The sequence below is a fragment of the Arvicanthis niloticus genome, chromosome 6 (genome assembly GCF_011762505.2).
Source record: "Arvicanthis niloticus isolate mArvNil1 chromosome 6, mArvNil1.pat.X, whole genome shotgun sequence".
Taxonomy (NCBI): Eukaryota; Metazoa; Chordata; class Mammalia; order Rodentia; family Muridae; genus Arvicanthis; species Arvicanthis niloticus.
Window position 1 is genome coordinate 28,414,198 of NC_047663.1, and position 18,151 is coordinate 28,432,348.

Here is an 18,151-nt window from a genome sequence, read left to right on the forward strand (position 1 = left end):
CTGGAAAGATCCCGAAGCCAGCGGAACTGACACTGGCAGGACAGTACTGCCCCTCCCCATGCTAAAAGTTTGAACCCACACCCGACTATCCTACGGTGGTCGGAAACTTCCCTAAACAAGAAGCAACCAGACACCCTCAAGTCTCCGCCCTCGGGCAGTCCCAGGTGCCCTCATGCCAGGGTGTCGCTTCCTCCCCGGGCCTTCCCTCCCACTTCACCCCTCTCCTGGACACTCACTGGCCTGCCTAGGCTTCCAGCACCAGCCAGTGTCCCGGGATCCCGAGACGCTGTGGTGCACTGTCCCGGGCCCTGGAGTCAGGCCTGCCCTTCAAGAGTCCACCCTGGCGCGCTTGTGCGCCAGGCGCGCCCAGCGTCCCCAACAGGGCTGCGACCCCCGCCCCCGCCGGCCCTCACCTCCTCGGCGTGCTTGCGCAGCGCCTTCTCCCGCTCGTACTGGGTGATGAGCTGCTCGTTGTCGTCCCGCAGCAGCTCCAGCTCCACCTGGTGCTCCTGGTCCTGCGCGAACACCGAGTCCAGGTTCTCCAGCACGGCCACCACCAGTGGCATCAGCTCCTTGACCACCTCCTCATCGTAGCGCCCGATGAGCCGCTCGAACTCGCGGTAGATAGAGCCGGCCAGGCCGGACACCCGCTCTGACATCACGGCCCCGGAGCCTCCGGGCTCCTCCTGGTAAACCACACCGTCCTCCAGCTCCATGGTGGCGGGCGGGTGGCCCCGGGCGTCGCCGGCTGAGGGGTGGCACGGGCCCGCACGGGACGGGGCCCGCGGAGACTGGGGCTGGGGCTGGGCCCCGCGGGGTGGGGGCCGGGGCCCGGGCCAAGGAAGGGAGGGGTGGGGTGAGCGCACTCGCCCCAACCGCCGCAGCACCAACTGCCGGGGCAGCCGGGCCGCGCGCGCTACGCGTCACCCGTGGGGCGGGGCCAGCGCCGCGTCGCCCCGGTGGGCGGGGCCCCGCGGGAGGCCAGGCGCGGCCGGGGGCGGAGCTTTGCGGCGGCGTGCGCCGGCTGTGACGCCAACACCCAGCGCCGCGCGGTCTGAGAGGTGAGAGGTGGAGGAAGTGACAGCCTGAGGCTGCGTTTGCTGGGCGTTCCCAGAGGAAAGGGAGGGGCTCTGGCGGGTGACAACTTTCCCGAGGAGACTGCAAGCGTCTTCTTCGCCTTTCTACAGCTCATCCAGCGCCTTCGTGGTGCGCCAGACGTTTGGCCCCTGTTTAACAGACAAAGAAACTAGGCCCAGGGAAGTTACGGGTTAGTCAATGTCATACAGCTAGAACTGGAAAGAGGCGAGACTCGAACTACTTCCTACTGAGAATTCCGGACTCAGAGAAAAACGGAAAAGAAAAAAAAAAAAAGAAAAAAAGGATGAGGGAAACAGCTGTAACTTGAATGACTGTCTACAGGATAAGGTTGCCTCGAGTAAGAGAGTACTGTTTGGTATTAAGGAAGAGTAAAGATAGCCTTAACCAGAAGAGCAAAGCATTTGGAGAAGGGGAAAATGAATACCACTTCTTGCATTTTTCCAAAAACTGGGTGTCTCTGCTGCTTGCCTCCGAAAGACAGTTCTAGGCTGCAGCTACTACCACCCGCCCCTCTCTGATCTTGAAAGGGAGGCGGGGTTGTGAAGTGAGAGAAGAAGCAGAGGAGGATATGGGGTGGAGTTAGTGGTGGGAATAAATCCCGTGATACATGAGGTCACCTCTCCTGGGAGTGCGTCACTTGTGGGGAATGCCACAACACCCTAGCCTTGGGCAGGCTGAGTCAGAGATTACTTCCGTGTATTCTCATCTTCCTTTCTCAAGTTTGTCGGAAGACACTCTCAAAAGCCCCTTCTCTTTGCCATAGGTGACTCAGAAGTACACTGACTCCGACTCATCTAAAAATAAGGGAAGAACAAACAGGATTTAAATAGACAAGTTATTAGGGAGAAAATCAGCTACCTCCTGGGGTCCTAAATGCCCTGTGTGGTATTTAGACGTTTCAGATCATCCCCAAAATCTACATTTCGATCTTCCTGGAAACCACCAAAAGCACTGTGGAAGTTGAGCCAGTGCCAACATATAAAAGCAAAAGGACAAAGATGAAAACTGTCAAAACTAACTCAGTGTGTGTTCTGTCAGTTTGCCTTACCACTGCGCCACTACCCTTAGCTTGTGGTCTCCCGACTCCCTTTCTCACCCTTATTTGTATGTATGTCTGGGTTATAGGAATGCTGCCCAGCTAGTTGAGTATGAGCCCAAAATACCCTATCCCCCTTTTTTTAAAAAAAACTTTATTGGTTTTTTTTACGTGAACTAATATTTTGCCTGTGTGCAATGTCCTATCAACTAGAACTGGAGTTTTAGCTGTTTGTGAGCCCCTGTGTGTGTGGTAGGAACCAAACCCTGGTCTTCTGCAAGAGCAGCCAACCCTCTTAACTGCTGAGTCTATTTCTTCGGGCTGCATATCACTTCTTAATCTCACCTTGAAAACAGAGGAAATCTTGCTATGACTATTCTCTCTCCCTTCCTACCCCTTCATGAGTTATGCCGCTCAGTCTTCCTTGGTACCTCTATTTTCCTGGGAGTCAGAGATGGAAGACTTAGAGCAAGAGTTATTTTTAGTCTGTCTACAATATTATTGTACACTTAAGAATGTTTAAAGAAAAATGTTTTTTGTTTCTTTGTGTTTGTTTTTTTTAAGATTTTATTTATTTTATATATATGACAAGTACACTGTAGCTGTCTCTTCAGACACACCAGAAGAGGGCATCAGATCCCATTACAGATGGCTGTGAGCCACCATGTGGTTGCTGGGAATTGAACTCAGGACCTTTGGAAGAGCAGTCAGTGCTCTTAACCACTGAGCCATCTCTCCAGCCCTTGTTTTGTTTTTTAAGACAGGGTTTTTTTGTTTTAGCCCTGGCTGTCCTGGAACTCACTTCTAGACCAGGCAGACTTTAAACATACAGACATCTACCTGTCTCTGTCTCCTGAGTGCTGGGACTAAAGGCATGTGCCACTATTTTTTTTTAATTATTACATTTTGTTAGTGGAGGCCAAATGGAGGCCAGAGTCAGTTCTTTTCCTTCCACCATGTAAATCCAAGGCATTCAATTCAGGTCAGCAGTCCAAGACAGGGAAATCGTAAGCTCCAGGCTAACCTGGACCACAAGAAAAAAAATTGCTAAAATGTAGGGGTCAGTGAAATGGCTCAGCAGGTAAGGGTGCCTGCCACCACATTCTGGCAGCCTGAGTTCAGTCCCATGCCTTGCAGGGAAGAGAGAGAGAACCACCTCCCACAGTTGTCCTCTAACCTTCACTCACCCGATGCAGCACATACATAAATAAAACGGAAATTTAGGTTGTTCTATTACTATAAGGGTAGAGTGGAGAGATTCCTCAGTGGTTAAGACAGATATTGATCTCTGGCAAAAAGCAAACAAGCACTGCTCCTACTGAGAAGCCAGGTTCAGGCAACTCACAACCACCTGTAACTCCAGCTCCAGGGAATCCAATAATCACTTCTGGCCACTAAGAAGCACTGCATTGCATCCACACATGCATATACATGCATACCCTCCACAAATACATACACACATAATGGGAAAAATAAACAGCGTGAGTAAAGGCCCATACCACCAAGCCTGACAACCTTGAGTTTGATCACCAGACACACATGATAGGAGAAAAACAGCTCTTGAAATTCCTTCTGAGACCTCATGTGTCCCCTCCCCAAATAAATACAACTTAAAATACATTTTTTTTGAAACAGGGTTTCTGTATGTAGTGCTGGCTGTTCTGGAACTATCTCTTTAGTGCAAGCTGATCTCAAACTCACAGAGATCTGCCTGCCTCTCTCCCCAGTATTAGAATGAAAGGTGTGCACCACCACCGTGTGGTTACAATGAAAAGTTTTTCATTACAGTAAGGGCTGAGAGAGATAGCCTAGCAGTTAAGAGTGTCCCTGCTCTTGCAGAGAACCAGTTAGGTTCCCAGCACTCACATCCAATAGCTCGCATCCACCTGTAACTCAGCTCCAGAAGACCTGACTCCTGGCCTCTGTGGGCACCTACATCCATGTGGTACATCCACTCAGCACACCCACACACAAATCTTTTTTTTAAAAAAAGAAAAACTGATGAATGGGGGCTGGAGAAAAGGCTCAGCAGCTATTTGCACTGGTTTCTCTTCCAGAGGACCCAGATTCAGTTCCCAGCACCCACATGGTGGCTCACAACCATTTCTACATTAGTTTTAGGTGATCTAGTGTCTTCTTCTGACCTCTTCAGGCACCAGACACACTTGTAATGCATGTATGTGCATGCAGCAAAACACGAATCCACATCAATCTTTAAAAAAAAAATGAACTTGGGGCTGAAGAGATGGTTCAGTGGTTAAGAGCACTGGCTGCTCTTCCAGAGGTCCTGAGTTCAATTCCCAGCAACCACATGCAGACATGTATACATTTGTGCTCTGTCTTCATGCATACCAGAAGAGGGAATCAGATCCCATTACAGATGGTTGTGAGCCACCATGTGGTTGCTCAGAGTGTATCTGTGCTACATGTAATGAAGTGTGTAATGGAATAGTATTCAGTAATAAAGTACGTACTGCAACATGGATAAATATCAAAAACATACACTAAATGAAATATATGGTCCCACTCATATGAAATGTCCATAATTGTTGAATCTAGAGACACAGTAAGTTAGTGGTTACCTAAAGTGCATGACAATGATAGATGGGAGTGATCAATAATGAGTGTGGAATTTCCTTGAGGTAATGAAAATGTTCGAACATTGAAGTGATGCACAACTCTGTCACTATAGTAAAAGGCATTCTATTCTGCACTTAAATTGTATGGGATATGAGTTATATCTCAATAGAGCTAATAAACAAAGCCATGTGTGGTGGTTCACATCTGTAGTACCAGCACTGGGGAAGCTAAGACAGAAGGATAGTGAATTGGAAGTCAACCTGTGTTATTTAGTAGTTAGTGAGTACCAGGTATGCTTGGGATACAGAATAAAGCTGTGTGTCAAAACATACAAACACATACAGAGATAGATAGATAGATAGATAGATAGATAGATAGATAGATAGATAGACAGACAGACGGGGAGGGATAGAACATGGTGCTTACTTAACATACACCAGGCTAGATTCAGTTGCCAGCACTTCAATAAATAAGTGAAACAATACTGTGAATTTAGGTACAAGTAGATCCAGTGGAACAAAATAACCTGGTGTAAGAAAGAGAATGGTTTTGAAGTTGAGACCTTTGTAGTCTCCAATGTCCTGTCATTGCAAACAACTTTGGTGGGGGTGAGAACCAACTAATAATTACTAAGTACCTACCTGTTAGGTGCGCGTGACCACAGCAAAGACTAGTGAGCCTTAGTTTACTTGTAGAATTTTGCGATTTGTTAAAGACCAGGGTTTTTATTCTAAAATTCTACTACTGAGGGCCAGCAAGATGGTTCCGTGAGTAAAGCCATTTCTGCCAAGCTCGGTGCTGTGCATCAATTCCTAGTACACACACAGAAGCAGCAGGGCTCCTCCACAAGCTGTCTTCTGACCCCTACACACATACCGTGGCGTTTCCACATGTAATTTATAAATGTAATGTATAAGAAATAAGTTACAATAACATAATTAGAAATTAAATATATTTATAAATTAATATTTATAAATGTGATTGTAAATTAAAATTATGAAGCCAGGTGTGGTAGTGCCTGCCTTTAATCTCAGCACTTGTGAGGCAGAGGCTAGTGGATCTCTATGAGTTTGAAACGAGCCTGGTCTACAAAGCAATTTCCAGATCAGCCAGAGCTGTTATACAGAAAAACCCTATTTTGAAAAACCAATAAATAAATAAATAAATAAATAAATAAATAAATAATAAAATTATGGTTTTGGTCAGGTACAATAGCACAGAAGTGTATTCCCAACCCTTGGGAATTTTGAAGCAGGAGGAGCAGAAGTTCAAGGCTAACCTCAGCTACACAATAAGTTCCAGATCAGCTCGGGCTACATAAGACTACATCAAAAATGAGTGAATAAATGAGTGAAGGAAGGAAGTAATAAGTAAATAAACAATTGGAGGTGTAGTGATTATTCTACAATTTTGGTTTCTTAAAAAACACAGAAATATATGACTGTTTCCTGCCTGCCTGCCTGCCTGCCTGCCTGCCTGCCTGCCTGCCTGCCTTCCTTTCAATAGCATTGGTTCACTTTTCCATTGTGAAGCCAGTGATACCAATAACCTTGAGAACAGCCTGGACCCTGGGACCCATTTCTCCACCTATTCCTGATGGTATGATTTGGCGCTCTCTAGCCCTAAGTAGTAAGGCTCCGTCAAAGTTGAACAGGTTGAATTACTGGTATTTTGATGCTGTCATCATTGCACTCTCTTGCACTTGCTTCAAAAAAGTGCTGCTGACAAAAGCTTCAAAAATGCTCGCGAAGCAAGTTTGATGGAGTCATTATGCCGCAGAGCACCTGTGAACTCAAACCATTCACAAGGCGCTTCTTGAGATTTTTCTCCATGGACAGGAAAAGAGGTATCTCAAAAGAGACTTGCAGTAGAGTAATTGTCCTATCCATGCACTGTTCTGAATATTGTTTGATTGGCACCTATGTAGTCATTTGGGCATATGATGCTACCATCCGAATCTGGTCCATGATCTCCTTTCCAGCGAACCGGAATTTAGTTGACAAGAATCCACACAGCAGGGGGCTGGAGAAATGGCTCAGTGGTTAAGAACACTGACTGCTCTTCCAGAGGTCTTGAGTTCAATTCCCAGCAACCACATGGTGGCTAACAACCATCTGTAATGGGGTCTGGTGCCCTCTTCTGGTGTGTCTGAAGAGAGCAATAGTGGTGTACTCATATGCATAAAATAAATAAATAAATAAATCTTAAAAAAAAAAAAAAAAAAAGAATCCACACAGCAAGGGCAGAATTGGGAGTTGAGCCAATCAATGGGAACACTTGGTGGGTAGGTGTGTTGCAGCTTCAGCATGACCAGATTTTCCCAAGGTGACCATGAGGGTCTTAACTCGGCATTTGATTTGCTCCGACCCACTTTGAATCTTCACAGACAATCCAGTAAGTCCAATCAGGAGTGTACAACAGTGACCAACTATGGAAGACACTTCAAGAGATGTGAGAACTTGTTCCTTAACACCTTCTTTTCAGAGCACAGATGTCTCATAAGCAGGGCCATCTTTAACCTGCACAGGTGACGTGAGATATGATCACTTAGAGACTCCAGGAGGAGAGGGAGGAGACTCCCACATCCCTGGGAATAGGTAGCACATAAATAGCAAGTTGCCAGTAGCTGTAAGAAACTTCACTCTGTGCTCATGGTTTAGCATAGACAGTGTGTTGATACCAGTTTCCCTCTTCTTGCTGATTCCTGGGTGAGGGTCTCTTGCATCTCTAGGATAGTCTGTCTCCTTCTCTCCTTTCTCTTTGTGTTGCTACTGTTTCTCTCTCATTCTCCTTCCCTCTCTTCTTCCCCATGACAACTTCCCTGGCCTCCTTCTGGCAAAACCAGCCTCCCAATAAACCTGTGTGTGTGTGTGTGTGTGTGTGTGTGTGTGTGTGTGTGTGTGTGTGTGTGTGATGTGTAGTAATCTGGCTTGAATTGGCTCATTTCACTGGCAGAGAAAAACCTGTCAGAGTCCCTGTCTCAAAGAGAACAAAAAGTTAAAAATTCTTAAAATAAAAATAAAGTAGGCACATAAAGCTCTTGCAAGAGCTTTATGTGCCGAGGTTGACTCCTGGAAACTATGGTGGATGTTTGACCTCAGGAAGTTGTCCTCTGACCTCGATCCACATGTGTACCGGACCACACACATGCTGGTGCTCACACATCTTTAATGTACATCATACACAACACACACACACACACACACACGCAGATTAGTAGTAAAATTCTGACTCTGTTTTTAGTAGCAGTAACAGGAGCCTGGCAGCGAGTTCCTAATTATATAGGCAATAGTAGAGCTCTGATTCCCAGAACTCATCTCTAACTCCCAAGGATGGAGATTCTCATAAAGACCAAGAATTATCGGGGGAAAAACAAGTCTCAGTGTGAACTTTGGAGTGTTTACTTTTGATTCCTGAAGGGAAGGAAATTCCATTCCAAGAGATTCCTTACCCTTGCAGAAATTGAGGAGACTGTAAGGCGAGGAGATGGGGGTGGTGAGTTGATGAGGGAAGGAAGGGAGGAGTTTCTTCCTAAGCACAATAGTTAAAATCAGGGGAAGGCTGGAATTAGCAGTCCAGTTGTGTAGTCAGCCTTATGAAACTGCTATAGTTATTTCTATCTGACACTAAGCCTTTCTCGCTTCACACATGTGTTTTCCCACCTAGGAAGAGAGAGAAAGTCACTGAAAGAGAAAGAGAACTCTCAGGTCTCAAGCCTGCTGGCTGAGTGCAAACCAAGTGACTCATCACTCCATACGGACTGCAACATGTTTGGAGAGAGAGGCAGTTGCTTATGGAATGTTGGGCGCTTGGAAAGTGCCAGTATTTTTCAGAGTGCTCCATGCCTTTTTCTTTTGAAAGCCTTGCTGCTCTTGTTGGCAGTGCCATGGACATGCTAGGTAAGTGCTGCTGAACTGCACCTGTCCACCCGCCCCCAAATTCTTTAAACAGATTTCATGGGGATGACCTTGCAGATCCATTCTTGTTAAGAGTTAACTTCTACCAGGCATAGTTGCTCATCCCTGTAATCCTAGGACTCCAGAGGCTGAGGTGGAAGGTTAGCATAAATGAGAAGCCAGCCTAGGCTACACAGTGAGTTCCAGTACAGCCTGGGCTCAGAGCTGTAGAGTAAGATCCTATTTGGGGGAAGGGAGACGAAAGACAACACTAGTAAACTAGCTAGAACCTGTCCTCGTGCTGCCACATCACCAGGGGATGACTGTATATGAATCAGTCCACAAACGGTAAAGTGCAGTTACAAAAGTGAGAATCAACTTCTATTCCTCAAGAAAGTAAAACTAAATAAATGAAGAAACGAAATCTAAGACGAGGTCAGTCCATGAGCAGAAACAGGATGTGAGCAAACTGAATCACAGTACCTTGCTGTCGAAAACAGTTTCTATTTAAGATATACGGCTTATCTGGAAGAAAAAGAAAACAGAAAAAGAGGGGATGATTGGAACAAGGGTGGTGTCTGGTCAGAAAGGAAATAGTCCAACAGAGCCTTAGTGACCTTTGTCACTTTTCTTCCACGAAGCCATGTATGAAAATGACTCAGCTTGTCTGACACCAGTGGCTTATTTTTAGCAGGGACAACGGCCAGATGAGAACCTAAGCGTACTCTCCATTTGCCAGCCAACAGCCTCACACATCAGAAGCAGGGAGGAAATACTCATTTATCTAGTTCAGTGTAACAAGGGGCAGCAGAGAGTCTGCAGCCACCACCATCTACCTTTGCTTTGTGTTTCCCCAGAGGGCCAGGCATTCTCTGCAGGACAGTCTCTTCTTGCTCTATGAGAGATTTCCGCTTTCTGAGGTTTGTTAGTCAGCACTGAGTGGCACCCAAGCCCATCATTTTACAATGGAGGGACCATCCGAAGTTTATGGTCATGTTGGAACCAGTGTCCTGAACTACTGACTGTCAGCTCAGAGCCCCATCACACTTCTATTGCTTCAAGTTGCCAAGTCAAAGGCCCAACTGAGCAGGTAAAAGTACTTGACACACTGGACACAGTGTCAGGCACTTTGGCAGATACATTTGGTTCCAGCACTCAGGAGGCAGAGACAGGTCGATCTCTGTGAGTTTGAGGCCAGCCTGGTCCACATACCAAGTTCTAAACCAGCAGGGCTATATATAGAGAAACCCTGACACACTTACAAAAAAGTGCCCATCAGGCAAGCCTGATGACCCAAGTTTAATACTCTCCCTCTCACAAGTACATGTATGCGCACACATGTGTGCACATACACCTATACACCCACACACTAAGCCTTCAAGTTCCTGTTTTAATATATGTGCGGCAGAAGCGAGCACTACTTTCATGTTCCTAAGTCAAAAACAATATCACATTGAGCATGAGACCATGGGTGTGAACAAGGAGAATTCATCCCTGTAGACATCCCTTCCAATGCAACAAGAATTTTATATGTAAAGAAAGACCATGTTCACCCTGGGGACAAAGGGTTGTAATTTTAATCATGTAGACTAAATTATTGAATTCTAAGCCAGCATGGGGTATATAAGACTGTGTCTCAAAGCAAGAAGGAAAAAAGAGAAAAGAAAGAAAAAAGTATTGTTTAAAAACGGTCATGGGAGCTTCAGGAATACTGGAGTCTCACACTTGCAGCTGTTCAAGAATAGCATGAGGGCTGGAGAGATGGCTCAGCAGTTAGGAGCACTGGCTGCTTTTCCAGAGGACAGGGTTCCGTTCCCAGCGTCCAGATAGCAGCTCACAACTGTAAGTCAGTTCCAGGGGATGCTGCTCTCTTCTAGCTCCAGGCATGCACATGGTGTACAGACAGATATGCATACAAAAACACTCAATCACAGGAAATGGTAATAATAATAATAATAATAATAATAATAATAATAATAATAGAAAGAGCAGCATGAACAGCACATAAGGATGTGATGTGGCCCATGTTCATAAAATGGGAGTCGGAATACTCAATTTTAAGATCTTATTCTCTAAAGTGTAAATGGGGCAGCTCATACCTATCATCCCTGCATTTGGGAGGCAGAGGCAGGAGGGTCATCCAAAACTTAAGACCATCTGGATCTATGTAGTGAGCTCCAGGACAGCCAGAACTACATAATAAGATCCTATCTTTTTAAAAAACAAAACAAAAGTCCTGGGTTCCAGACCTAGTGGCACCTGCCTTTGACCCCAGCACACAGGAGGCAGAGGCAGGCAGATCTCTATGAATTCAAGGACAGCCTGGTCTACAGAGTGAGAAGCAGACCAGCTAAGACTATATAATAAGACCCTGTCTCAAAAGACAAAATAAAGTCTTGAGTTTTCACCAGGTGCCAGCCACAAGCCCTGGGCTCTCACACTGCAGAACACTGAAGAACTTTCTGATCACAGCCAGGCAAAAGGACACCAAGTCCATCAGATCAAGAACATCAAGCATTATGTGAAGTCAAGCTCACTGCAGCAGATACCTTTCTACCCTCACCATCACAGACAAAGGAGGCAGAGACACTAAAACAGACCCTTCCCCTCCTTTGGCTGTGAACAAACTGAAACGCAACAGACTTCCTCATTTGTCTATACTAGAATCTTGAAAAACAAAAGTCTCATTCCATAAATCTGTTATCTTAGAATTCTAAGGATGGCAAAATTTGTTCTTCAAGCTAGCCACTTCCCTTTTCTGCTCCTTTCTCTATTTTTACTTATTTATATATTTTTATTTTATTATTTGGGGGAGGCAAGACAGGCTGGGTTTTTTTTTTTTTCTGCATAGCTCTGGTTATCCTGGAATTCACTCTGTAGACCAGGCTGGTCTGGAACTTAGAGACCTGCCTGTCTCTGCCTCCCAAGTGCTAGGATCAAAGGCATGCACCACCATCACTTGGCCTACTTTTCCTAATTTTAACATTTGATTCCCGTGGGTCCTTATTCACAAAGACTTAATGACTATTTCCTGTCATGAGAGACTACAAATGTCTTTCAGGATTCTCGTAAGACTGAATGACCTATGGCTCCCCCTACCTCTCCTCTTTGTATGCCTAACATTCATTGTACTGACTTCAAGTAATTATTAAAGAAAAAATAAATCTCTACAAGCTAGTCCTTGTTATTAGCTTTTATGTGTTCTCAGGGACACACATGCTCAGAAGGAACTTCTTGATTTGCTAATTGTATGAATGGTTACAATAATGCATTTGATACTGGCTGTGGTTATACATGCTTATAGTCTCAGCACTTTGGAGGTGGAGCCAAGAGGTGGCTAACCTCATGTACATAGTAAATTCTGGACTAGCCTGGGCTAGATATTGACTGTGCCAGTATGTGTGTGAATATGTGTCACATACACAAAGCATTTGTGCTACTTGCTTATAATTTTACCTGGGTCACAATCTAAGTATCTACCCATCCAAGACTGTATAGAGAGGTCCTATCACAATAACCCAAACCACAAACAAACAAACCCAAAAGCAAACAAACAAAAATAATAAAGGCCAGCTCTGGTACCATGTCTATAATCCTACTAGTTAGAAAATGGAAGCAGGAGGATCAGGAGACCAGACTCAGATATGTGCTGAATTTGAGGACAGCCTGGGCTACGGAGACACAATATCAACAAAGCAAAACATAAATAAAACAAAAGCAAACGCTGGGAGCTGAGGATGTAGCTAGTGGTGGAGGGCTCACTTAGCATCGATCAGCCTTAGTTTTCCCCAATAATGCAAAATAATAAAAAGCATACTACTGTTTGTCAGATCCGAATGTATATGTACTATGGAGGAGCCATCCCCATTCCTACCAGCGATCATGAGGTCAGTTTCCCAGAGGTCTTTGGGTGTTTGTTTGTTTGGTTTGGTTTGTTTGCTTTTTCCCCAACATACTATTTCTATTGATTATATGGTAATTTCACAGACCACACCCTGATTACATTTACTTCCCAGACCTCCTAGCCCCACCCCCCACCCTCATGACATCCTTCCCCACCCCCCCAAAAAAAAAGAAAGAAAGAAAGAAAAGAAGAAACAAAAAATAAAACAAAAAGCTCCCCCCCCCCGCCCCCCACAAACAAGTCCAATTTGTGTTGCCCATATACTGAGTAGGCCATGGTTAAAAGCCCAGTGGTAGTAGCCCTTAGAGAAAACTGAATCCTTTCCTACTGACACACCCACCAGAAGCCTTCAGTTGTAGAGAGCTACACTTTAGCACCCTTTACTGAAACTTTTAAGATTTCTCCTCAAAGGCTTCGTGTCTAGGCTGTTGCTCTTTTGGGGTGTGGGTAGGGGGTTGTCACAGAAGCTTCTAAGACTCTCTTTCTCAGCTGTGAGGCTACAGTCATCGATATCACTGCAAAAGTAGCTTCCTTCCCCTTTACTGTCAACGGGAGCACAGATCATGGACTTCCACATGGTTTCTTGAAACAACATGGACCACAAATATCAACATGGCCCTCTGCTACAGCATGGGTCACTGACACCAACATGGTCCCTGGCAACAATCTGGCCAGGCCATGGATATCAACAAGGTTTCAGGTAGCTGCACAGACATCCTTGATGGCCTTGGTAGTAACATAGACAGCAAACATTAACATAGCCTTCTATGGAATCACAGACTACAGACGTCAACATGGCCTCCATCTGTAGCTCAACATGGTCTCAGACTACAGGTGAGACCATGGACATCACCAGGCTCCTTTAGCTGCAGCACAGACTACAGACATCCGCTTAGTCCTCGGTGGCAGCACAGGCCACAAGCATCGACATGGTTTCAGGTGGCAGCACAGATCATGAACCTCCAAATGGCCTTCAGTGGGAACACAGGCCATGGACATCAACACGGACCCTACTGCAGCGGGACCACAGACTCCAACATGGCCGCTGGTCCATGTACATCAACATAGCCTTCCTGGCCTCTGCTGGACCACAGACGATAACATGGCCTCCGGCTGTAGCACAAACAACAAACGTCCACCTGACCTTTATCAGTAGCCCAGGCCTCGGACATTGACCTCCGGCAGCAACCCAGACCACAGACACCCACATAAACCTTGGGCTTCAACATGGCGTAGGGCAACAGCATGGACCATGAATACCAACATGGCCTCGAGGGGCAACATGGATCGTGGAGGACTTACGAAGAGTTCCTGTCCAGACAATGAAGTGTTCTTCAGCTTGAGCATCCTGTCATTGCTCAGAGTCAAGGCAATCATGCATCTGGGCAGCGCACTGGTGGGGAGGTGGGGTGGGAGTGTGTGGTGGGTGGGAGTTGGGGGGTAGGGAATAGTGGGTGGGGGGAGGTGGGGGAGAAGGGGTGGGGGTAGGGAGGGAAGGGGTGGAGGGGAAGGGTTGGGGGAAGGGGATGGGAGGTGGGGGTGGGAGGGTGGGGGTGGAGGGAAGGGGGGAAGGAGGGAGAGGATAATGGATCCTCTCAAGTTTCCAGCTGCTGCACACCCCCTGCGGATCTGTCCCTCTGTTCACTGCAGCCTTCTCTCACGCCTGTCACTGCCATTGAGTCTTTAGTTCCCCTGCTCTCCACTGCGCATGCACAGTTCCACTCCTCCATCTTCCCCACTTCTCCACTGCATTGAAAACTGCAGTGTGTGACACAGTATATATTTTTGCCTAAATAGCTTTACATGCAAATATTCATAGCAACAAGTTGTTGGTCTGGTTCAAAGTTTCTGATTTCTGACACACCATAAATACTGGACCATCATCGAGACTCGTTTTGGATATCCTAGCCAGAGTCAGAGTGCCCCTGTGAACCGGAGGCAGGTTCTGTGTCAGCTCCAGGTTGCTGCACACATCCCCACCCTCGATGTCTGTCGCTGAGGCTTGGCAGGTTCGACTATTATGCTTGTAGCCTGCAGGCAGCACCACTACCCCTTGCTCACCATCTTTTAGCAGAGCAAGCGTCCCAGGCTACAGCTGCAGGAGCTCCGTGCTGGGGGCTGGCTGTTGGGCCTAGGACTGGCCCTACTCAGTAATGATATCTGGTTCTGCAGGACTTTGGTTTACTTTGGTTGATGGGCTGGAAAGAATTGGTGAGTGTCACCTCCAGGGCAAGGCCATGAGAACTACCGTGTGACTTGTTTTCTCTCTCTACCCGGCTATAGTGTCCCGTGTCCTGTACTGATATAGTGAAGCCACATATAGGAATAACTGGGCTCCCGTGGTCACTATAGGGAGAAAGGTGTTGGCCCTGAAGCCGACTCAAGATGAGGGAAAGCATTTGTTTTTATTTAGTCCCAGACACTGGGATTTCTTTTTTGTTGTTGCCACAGAACGTCACCTAACAGGACAAATAGAAGAGGTACTACAGAGAGATGGGTTTCCAGAAAGAATAGATCCCATGCCATTGAGACCTCACACTAGACAGGCTAAGAGGAAGAAGAGTTAAACCACTCTAGACTTGCCCTTGGGGAAGACAAAAATTTACAGAGACTCCAGTGGGCGTCCTGGAGAGTTAAACCACATGAAAGCAGGAAGGAAATGAATACCAAGTCACTGGCACGAATGTTGAACCTCTTTAGCTACATAATCTTTTTCCCCAGAGAGTCTTAACCTGAAAGCCAGTATCAAGGCCAGGGCAAGTACAGAGACTGTTACAAGCCAAAAGCTCATAGTTTTGCTAAAGGCTTTTTGAATCTATGCTTAGAAAGTGGAAATAAACTTCTGTGTTGATATATACCTGTAATCTCAGCACTGGGGAAACTGAGGCAAGGGGTCAGAGTTCAAGGTCAGTCTGAGCTACATAATGAATTAGAATACCTGAGAGCCTGCTTCAATTACCTACCTCAAATCTCAATCTCTCTCTCTCTCTCTCTCTCTCTCTCTCTCTCTCTCTCTCTCTCTCTCTCTCTCTCTCTCTCACTCATGCACCACAATCTTTCTGGAGAAGACCAGACACTTGAGATTTGGGGAAATTATTTAACCTTCATACATCTTACTTTTTCTCTCTGTAAAACAGGATTAAGAGTAGTGTCGAAAAACCAGTCATGGTGGTACATGTATGTAATGCCAGTACTCCAGAGGTTAAGGTAGGAGGATTACTGTGAGTTCTAGGCTAGCCAGAGTTTCTTGGCAAGACTATCTCAAATACCCCAAACAGGCCAAAAAGGGACTCATACGAGGATCTCAGTACTCTAGAGGCTAAGACAGGAGGATTGTTGTGAGTTCAAGGGCAGCCTGGCCATAAACTGAGTACCAACTCACCCAGGGTTAAGAAAGAAAAGAAGGAAGGAAAGAAGGAAGGAAAGAAGGAAGGAAAGGAAGAAGGAAAAGAAGTCATTACTTCCTATGGTTGTTGCAGTAGACTGTATGATAAACAGTCCCAGTCTCTCACCTCTTCCTCCAATCAGCAAATAATGCAGAATCTCTCAAAGCCATCTGCCTCCTCTTTCAGGAGAGAAGGGGCGGGAGGATGCTGAGGAAGCAAAGGCAGATGAACTATGTGGTTCTTATGAAGCTCAGGCAATCCCCTTCACTGGAAGATCCTGCTGTTTGATTTGTAGTTTGCCCCTGGAGTCAAAGGTAGGCAGGTTCATACTTTATTCTCGATTACTGGCAGTGAAAGTTCCCCAGGGGCTCATTCTCAATTAGTATTATAAATGTCCTGTCTTTGCCCTGCCTCCCAGAATACTTTTCTCGTGCATGGGTATAATATATTAGTTGCTCTGATTCTTTAAATCATTAATAACCAGACCTCCGTGGCCTGGATCAATTCCATTCTCAGTACAGTGTTACAGCTAGCTGAATTGTTTGCCTCAAATTGCATTTAAGAACAATCATGCCATCTTCTCATTGTCCCGTTATGATTTATTAGCACACCACAGTGACCTTCTCCAGAAGTAACTCCCAGGAATGAAGCCTTGTGTAACTATGAAGCAACACAAAAGAGGTTAAGGGTCCAGAATCTGGCAGTGCAGGGACAGGCTTGACACTGGTCCTTCCTCTTCCAGGTATCCAATGTGACCCAGTAATTCTTCCCTCCTGAGCCACACGAGGTTTTAGGTTTCCTCACCTGAAAAGCAAGGACATCAGTTTCCTGTTGTTGTTGTTCCTGTTTTTGCAGTGCTGGTGACGGTGCTCAAGGCATCCCATATGCTCGGACAGTGTTCTCCTAACAGGCACGCGCAGTAATAACTAGGTCATGCAGCTGTGTGATTAAATTAGCTAATACAAATGGAGTAGATAGACAGGTATCATGGTGCATGCCCCAGCACCTAGGAGGTGGGCAAAGAACAGGGCTGTGAGACCAGTCTCAGTTCAAAGTAAGCTTGAGACCTTGTCTCAAAAACAAACACAAAACAAACTAAAAAAAAAAAAAAAACCAAAATATTTTGTGTTTGGCATGGTACAACTTTGATAAATACAGGCTAAGCCAGATGTGGTAGCACAAGCTAGTAATTCCAACACTATGAAGGCTAAAGCAGGAAGATCAACTTGAGGTTGAGGTTAGCCTGGGCTACAAAGCAAGATCCTGCCTCAAAACACAAAAACACCACTTCCCTCACGACAAAACCCACAACAAATAAATGGTAATTAGCATACATATCCCCCCTACCTTTTTTATATTAAAAATGTCTACTTTATTTTTTAAAATTTATTTACTGACTTTACATCCGGATTGCTGCCCCACTTCTGGTCCCCCCTCGTACAGTCACTCCTCCCATTCCCCCTCCCCTTCTCTGAGAGGGTGGAGGCTCCCTGGGCATATCCTTTTTTTGAGATAAGATCCTACTAATCTTGATTCATTGCCCAGCCCAACCTAGGAGTAATGTTGATTACGTGGTGTTTCCTAGCATGGTGGAGAAGGTTTTTTTTTTTTTTTTTTTTTTTTTTTTTTTTTGTGGATATGAGAGAGAGTTCAGCCAGAGGCATCTGGAAGGGTCCAGACTGAACATGATTGGCAGAACAGCCCCTCTGTGCCTCCTATTCTCATTACTATGGTTTTGTCAGTTTCCAAGGCTGACATTTGCTACAGTGTATCAAACAGTCTGTTAAGTCTTCATCGATGACCTTATATAGTTCATACAACAACCTTGGGCTATTATCCTCATTTAGCAATTCTAGAAATTGATGCTTAGAAATGTTGAGTAACTTGTCCAAGGCCACATTTCTAAAGTGGCTACAGAGCCATAAGCCACACCTATATGTTTTGAAAACACACCCATGCCCTTATGCACTGTCATTATCTTAAGTGCACATCTAAGACTCGCTGTTCTAATCAGGCGCAAATCTGGTCATGTATCCTAGGAATCCTTCAAAACCACGTTCGACTGTATTGATCCAGAAGTTATGACACATCACCCTTTGATTATTGATGGTGCCCACTGTTGCCTCTTAGACCTCTTTTCTTCCAGTCTCTCTGTCCAATCTACCCTCCAGATATTAGCTGAGCTGGTGAAGATCTACCCACAGCTCTCTGGTACCAGTGTAAACATGAACAAGCAGGGCCATGCCTTTTG

At 45.7% G+C, this 18,151-nt stretch overlaps 2 protein-coding genes across 8 annotated transcripts in view; one reads left to right on the forward strand and one right to left on the reverse strand.

Annotated features, from left to right (window-relative positions):
• The window catches only part of Spag9 (sperm associated antigen 9), a 125,543-nt gene extending 124,660 nt beyond the window's left edge, over positions 1-883 (reverse strand). For 2 of the 7 annotated variants that reach the window (XM_076935988.1, XM_076935989.1), the window contains exon 1: positions 414-880. In XM_076935988.1, the coding sequence (XP_076792103.1) occupies positions 414-716 (303 nt within the window). In that variant the 5' untranslated portion in view covers positions 717-880. Of the gene's footprint in view, positions 1-413 lie in introns of all 7 variants that reach the window. The other 5 variants (XM_034505828.2, XM_034505826.2, XM_034505835.2 and 2 more) reach the window with 4 other exon arrangements.
• Positions 1-16,126, forward strand: part of Luc7l3 (LUC7 like 3 pre-mRNA splicing factor) — a 335,229-nt gene extending 319,103 nt beyond the window's left edge. The window contains exon 10 of the mRNA XM_076935995.1: positions 15,912-16,126. Coding sequence (XP_076792110.1) covers positions 15,912-16,111 — 200 coding nt within the window. The 3' untranslated portion in view covers positions 16,112-16,126. The remainder of the gene's footprint in view (positions 1-15,911) is intronic.
• The last annotated feature ends 2,025 nt before the right edge of the window (positions 16,127-18,151 follow it).